Genomic DNA, 6,987 nt, shown 5'->3' on the forward strand with positions numbered 1-6,987 from the left:
CTTAGTGTTTTGCCTTGGTGTGGCGGGATCAGATCTGGCAGAATTCCCACACTGTGTCTCCGGTGTTGTCCCCTGTAGGGCTATGGGTCAGTGAAAGTAAATTATTCTTAAAAAGAAAAATAAATTATTGTTCTTCAATACAATAGCATCTCCTATTAGCTACTTATTTGTATGTGGTAGGTACAAACAGGCGTTTGATTATAAATGTCAGATTTTAAAAATTGGTTGCTAACAAAGTTCATTTTTATTCATTAATTTAGCTTCAGTAATTATGTTGGCCATAAAGCCCTGCTATGCCCTCACCATATTATAGAGCCAGCACTTCCCCACAGTCATAAAGCCCAAAAGACCCACTAGCCAGTGCAGAACTGCCTCCCTATGCCGTGTTCCCGCCTTTCTGAGTCTCAGAGCAGCTTCATTCTGTTGTGCATAGAGTCGCTGTGAGTCCAACCGACTCAGTGACACTCAGTGACAACATCTCGGAAACGCACAGGGACAAGCTCTGCCAGGCCTTCTTTATTTGCCTTCTGCGTCCTTGCTGCGAAAGGCATCTGCAGGGTGGTACACCTGTTCTCCTCACCCTTCATCTTCAGGCTGCAAGATCACACTTCTAAAGGACAGGCTCGTTAGCTGGGGCCCTAACCAACCCTTTCTGGGAGATGAATGCCATTTTTAAGATGGTTTCCCACATCATGCATAAGAAATCGTGCACAGGGATTAATTTCATTAAAATTTGTTATCTATGTACACATACACAATGAGTTTCATTTTCACATATGATCAAGTAAAGGCTTTCTTTTGTTAGCTTGCGAAAACTTTTAAGACACTCGGGCTCTCAAAGGCATGGAGAAGAGTCAGATTCCTTCTTAAAACTCTAAAAGTCGTAAATCCTTTGAGGTCTCAAGATCAAGGACGAACTAATGGCGTATTTATGTCTGTGGTTTTTTGGTTGCTTGTTTAGGACACAAGGTGATCCAATCCGCATCAGGCATTCTCATTCCCCTCGAAGTTACCGCCAGTATCGCCGGTCCCAGTGTTCGGATGGAGAGCGGTCCGTCCTCTCGGAAATGAAGTAAGTGCGCAGCTCTGTGTCTCTCGTCTCTGCATCCTCGTGGCCCTAGACCAGCACCGTACGGTAGAGGTTTCTGCCATGAGGACACACGCGCGCACACACGTAAAGAAATGAAATTTTTAGTTTGGTTAATTGAAATTAATTTAAACTTAAATAGCTGTAGGTGGCTATCATATTGGACAGTGCAGATCTAGGTTATAAGGCCAAATCAAGGTACTTCCAAGCAATATATTGATATTTTTAGAAGAAAGGACATTTTAAGAAAGAAAAGTACAAGCAAATATATTGTGAATTATGCAGCCACAAGACTTTACATTAATTAAAAAAATTAATCTAACTCAAATCTAAGGTTTCAGAGAAGTAGGTTAGCATGTTTCCTTTTTAACTAGTTGCTTTTTTTTTTTAATTTCTAAAAACTCATTGGAGGTACTGGCAGAAACACCTTATCTGGTGAACTCTAGCTGGCAGCAAGAAAGGCAGAACCTGCTTTATTCATTCGCTGATTCAGGCTCACAATCAGAAGCAATCTTAGCTCTTTGGTTAGATGCTTCATGTGCTGGAATAATAAAATTTAGGTAGTTGATGACTCCTATGTCTACTGTTTGCATGTTAAAATCCCAATATCTTCATAATGGTTTCCTGAAAGTCAGCAAGCCCTTATTGTTGCCGTGCAGCATCTTCCGTTGTGGCGCTCCCACGGTACAGCCTCTTCACACCTGAGGGCCTTCTCTCCGTCTGGCCTTGCCGCTCGTTTTCCACAATCTAACGGTGTTTTCCAGGTGTCTGCTTCCATAATTGCCTTCTCTTTCATCATCGCAGTCTGCTAACGATGGCCTGAGTTTTCCGTTGAGGGTCTGGTCTCGAGGTTGGGTCCAACCCAGCAGAGGGAGACAGAAGAGGCTGTCTGTTTGCACCCAGGTCCAGGCTCTCCGTGACTCAGAACCGGTCGACGCCACGGCTGTGGCTTTTGTTTTCCTTGTTCGTGGGGGCTAGTCAACGGCAAGGGGAATAGACCTGGCTTTACAGTAAATGAAACACTCATGAACTGGCACATCCGTGCAACTTTGGCCTAAGACATTGAGAGTACATTTGTAGTTTGTACATATATGTGCATGTGACAAAAGAAAGAAAATCATATATTTATCACTATAGCCAAAGAAGCTTGATATGAAGATCCAAAAGCAGCCCCCAAAAGAGTTTGGGAAGACTAACAGTTTAAAGTCTAACTCAGGCCCACTGCTGCTCATTGCAGTCCTGTGCAGACACTTCTGCAAGGGGTTTCCCGGACTGCAACTCTTCACGGGAACCAAGTCTCATCACGGTCCATGCAAACTGCTGACCTGACATCTAACTGTACTCGACTCTCCTGTCGCTACGACAAACGTCATCCATTTGTTTGCCTGGTTGTTTCTTTGGAGGATAGGGATCATGTCTCAGATGGACACATGATAGGTGCTATATTTCTTAATGAATGTGTGGAAATTCATGTGCTTGGTATCACTGGGTAAAAAATGTTATCCAGCAAACTCTGAATGAAGGCTCAAAACTTTGATAATCATTAACTAAACTGTCTGAAAGGCTAACTTAATGGAGAGAGGTATAGGCTAGTTTAATTTTTTAGTTCTGTTTTTAAAAATGTAAATCATGGCTATATACAACAGTCCTGTAAGATTAAAAAAATCGTAAGTGGATATGGTTGGCTAGATATTGGATTAAATAAAGTCATGCAGTAGTTTGTCACAGTGATACAAGTAGATAGGAAACATGCCCTTAACTTATTTAGTTTTTCTATTTATTAACTGTATTTTTGGGCAAATTAGTCTTGTAACTTAATTTTACAGCATTTATAAGGTCTCTGCACTGATGTGTGCCAAGCACTGTGGTAGGCACTAACAAGACAGAATATAAAGGCTAGAGTGTATGGCCCTCTTCCATCTCAAGGTCAGATTCTCGGTCCTGTCCCAATCGCTAATCCCAAGACTCACTCTTTGCAGTGCAAAAACGGATCTCGTACCTCCACTCCCGGTGACCCGATCTTCAGATGCTCAGGGCTCTGGTGGCTCTACAGTTCATCAGGTTAGTAATCCTGAACTTCGGTGAAGGTGTTGACTGACAACTCTGAGAAGCAGCATTTTGAAGTTCCCTTTGGGAGGTTGGGCGATAAATCTTAACCTTCATTTTGACAGCCACATATTCAGGAATGAACAAAAACAGAAAACCCCTGTGTTAACTGAGGTCTGGTTGTCTAGAATGAAGATTCTGAACAGGAAGTTTATTGGAGAATGCTCTGCAGTTCAACATTTGTTCATTTGTTGTGGTGAAGGAGAGCAGGTTTGGGGAGAGGCAAGAATATAGCGCCCATAAAGGGATTAGCTCATCCCATGGGGAGCCCCGAAGCAGAGGGGGACACACACACACACACACACACACATCCCCACTCCCCAGGACAGTGTCGGTGAGGGATTCTATAGCAGCCAGCACTCTCACCAAAGATGGACGGGGTACACACACACACCACACCCCCATACCACCCTCCCACCCCCCAGGGCCGTGTCCATGAGGGACTCTATAGCAGCCAGCACTCTCACCAATTAAAGAAACGTGCTTCTGTCTGAACAGGGATCTGGGCAGTTAAACCACAATTCCACTACAACCTGCACCTCTTATCCCACCGAATCTATGCATAATAGGTTGTTCAAACACACCATTTTTGTTTCAAGTCAGCCGTACTTATATTCCAAATTTTGTTTTGCATTCAGACTGACTTGTAATTGTCTCCTCTCTACGCTACTTGGGTGACTTGAACCAATTCCTTTAACTTATCCTTTTGGGGGTGCATGATGGAGGTCGTGTTGACTTCAATACAGTTACAACTTTCTTTTTGCTTTTCCATCTGCTCCAGATTTACTAATCATTATCACTCAAGATTCTCAAAAATCTTGTTACACACGAGTGTTGAAAGAGTAATTCTCCCTTAGCTACACTGGAAAACTCACATGCCCGAGCTGATCAGCATGTGAAAACCTGTGGTTTTCAATAGACAAGGTTCTAGGAGCCCCTCTAAGGAGTGGCAGGCACTGTTCGGGGAAATCACCCTGGAGCCAAGAAGGGTTCTCAAAATATTTTAAATGATTTAACATAAGGACACGATTTTGCAACCTTGGTGTAGACATAAAGTACAGGCAAAACAAGCACAAATTAAGCACCATAAAAACAAATCTTTGATCAAGGGACTCAACAGGATGATTGCATTTAAAAATGGGGTCGGAGGCAGCCACATTCTAGAAATGTCATTAAAGTTGAGACGTTAATTGGTGAGTGGCCAGTTGGTAAGCAGTAGTGGTAGCCTAGGAAAGCCTGGGGAGGCTAGTTGTTGGATGACCAGTGTGGCCACAGCAGTTAGGGGGAAGGCAAATAAAACCTCATGCAACACTCACTGATGTTCCTTCTGGCCTCCTCTTGGTCTAGCTCATTCTTAGTGTTCCAGAGACGTACAAAAATGGGCAGCAGACTGGACACAGGGAGTTTTCATGGAGGGCCAAAAGCCATTGATCTGGCCACCTTGGGACTAAAGTGTTGCCAGTGGCACTCATATTCCAAATCCCTCTGAGACACTTTAATACTGATAAATGAAAAACAAAGCCCCAACACCCTGCTGACAAGTACCCATGCCCAGGACATTGTGCTGTGGGGCTCTTCAGTGACTAGCAAACACAGACACCTCTCCGTTCCATTTATCTTTTGGTAATTTGGTTTAGGAATGGCACAACAAAAAGAAATGCTACTTGTGGCTGAATGGATTGAGATTGATGCTTTGTTTTGACTAAAATAGGTGCTGTCAAATTTATAAGCATCTTGAATTGTTACTTGTTTAAAATACAACAAAGCTCAGTAATTTTCTGATGTAGTAATAAAAAATTCTGGATAGGCTGTATCAAACTTTGCCCATTTTTCATGTTTTTAGAGACGAAATGGATCTAAAGATAGCCTGATTGAAGAAAGATCTCAGACATCTACAAGCAATCTGGCTGGAAAACACACAGCAAAAACAATAAAGACTGTCCAAGCTCACGCCTCAAGATAGACTTGTTCCCAGTGAAGAAGGGTTTGGGGTGTGGGAGGGGAAGGGTGTGTGCCACTGTTACTTTGAAACTGTGAATTATAGAACTGTTTAAACATCCTGGACCGGCAAGTGTTTCTTCACAAGAAAATGGGCCTCACGCTTTTTTTTAATAGGTGTAAAACCACAACATACTTGTGAGAAAGGGTTGCTTTAGTAACCACATTAAAATGTGTTCCCATACTGGACTAGAACATATAAGCACTCCATTTGTGTGCCCACTACAACCAGGTGTTTCTCAGGCTGTGCTTAATGCACAGGGCATCACTTAGAGCCTGCAAATATTTTCAGCCATTCTCAATTCTGTGTACGCTGTACTTGTAGTAATTTGGAAATTATATAAAAAGCTTTTTAAAAAAGTATTCTTTTAATATCTAAAGTTCCCCTCACCCACCTTTTAGGAAAAAGGGAGGTGGGGCAAATGCATTTAACACATTTTAGTTAACAGCTGCATTATGAATTTGTAACCCTGAAGGTCAAATTGTTGACCTTGCTACCCCCTTAAAAATTCCCAATCTCAACTGTGGAGCAACTAGTTCTAAACTGCTAAATGCAGAATCCAATTAGAACCCCCCAGCCCGTCCATGGGAAAGATGAAGTTCCTGCTTCGCAGACTGTTTTGAACACCCACAGGGACGGTCAGAATTGACTGGATGGCAGTATTCCCACCACCTCATTAAACCAACCCTGGCCAGTTACCTGTCACCAGACCCAAAGTATCACTCTCAGGCCGTCTTCCAGCATTCTCCCTTGCGTCCTAACTTCTTAACCTTGGCAGCTTTCCCATTTTACCTCATTACGTAAAACCGAAGACAGTTTGTCTAGCTTTTAAGGCTCAATATTTCTGTCCATCTAGTGTTTTTTTTGACAACTCAAATTCATGCCCCTTTTCCACTTTGGCCCAAGACATATACCTAGTTTTCAGTATCAACTGCCTGATTCATGTCCTACCATTTAAGCCTTCTAAATATCTAAAACATACACCCATTTTAGAGCAGTTCCCAACCTGTGGGTGGTAACTCCTTTGGTGGTGGTGGGTCGAACGACTTTCACAGGGGTCACAGTAGCAAAATTACCATTATGAAGTAGCAACGAAAATAATTTTATGGTTGGGAGTCACCAGACGAACTGTATTAAAGGGTCACAGCATTAGGAAGGTTGAGAACCACTGTTGTAGAGGGTTATAGGCGTCTTTCCGTTCACCACAGGATCTTTTAATTGGCCTTCCTACACCCCTTCCAGACCAGCATTTTCCAAGATTTTTGGTCCCTTAGCTTAACAAGGCTACCTACCTCCTTTTCATTGCCATTTTTTAATACCCAGTTCACACAATGGCCTCTTTTACCAAAGCACACACTATATACTCCCATACAATTCTACCTAGAAAATGACTTCCGGAAGCACTTTGCTCAGGTTCAACCTGTGACGTTACTTGTCTCACAAGGCAGTTTTATACGTGACAACGATTTCTGACATTTATTGGTTCACTTCCAAAAAGGAGGAATTGTGGTTTGATTCTGTTATGTTCCCAACACATTATAGGATTTTCAATAAATCTTTTGAAAAACTGATGTTTTCTCTCAAGGGGCATCATCTATGGTGGGAGGGGCGGGTGAGAGGCTGGCTTTAAATACTGCAATTTAATATATTTCCCTCAACAAACAATGAGTTGAAGTTGGTTGCAAACCCATGCATTTAATTTTGCTAGGTGAAAGTGTACAATCTTTTAAACTTACAGCAATGTTAAGGTAAAATCAAATGGAAATGGACCTAAGTTTCTTGATACTGCTGTAGG

The 6,987-nt window shown here is 42.4% G+C and overlaps 1 protein-coding gene across 1 annotated transcript in view; it reads left to right on the top strand.

The window, feature by feature from the left end:
* The window catches only part of LOC123521089 (band 4.1-like protein 4A), a 62,655-nt gene extending 57,275 nt beyond the window's left edge, over positions 1-5,380 (top strand). Inside the window, exons 8-10 of the mRNA XM_045285060.1 lie at positions 962-1,072; positions 3,067-3,148; positions 5,037-5,380. Of these exons, the coding sequence (XP_045140995.1) occupies positions 962-1,072; positions 3,067-3,148; positions 5,037-5,156 (313 nt within the window). The 3' untranslated portion in view covers positions 5,157-5,380. The remainder of the gene's footprint in view (positions 1-961; positions 1,073-3,066; positions 3,149-5,036) is intronic.
* Positions 5,381-6,987: the final 1,607 nt, after the last annotated feature.

Source organism: Echinops telfairi, unplaced genomic scaffold (assembly GCF_000313985.2).
Source record: "Echinops telfairi isolate 266 unplaced genomic scaffold, ASM31398v2 ScPeMD7_7469;HRSCAF=8507_1, whole genome shotgun sequence".
NCBI lineage: Eukaryota > Metazoa > Chordata > Mammalia > Afrosoricida > Tenrecidae > Echinops > Echinops telfairi.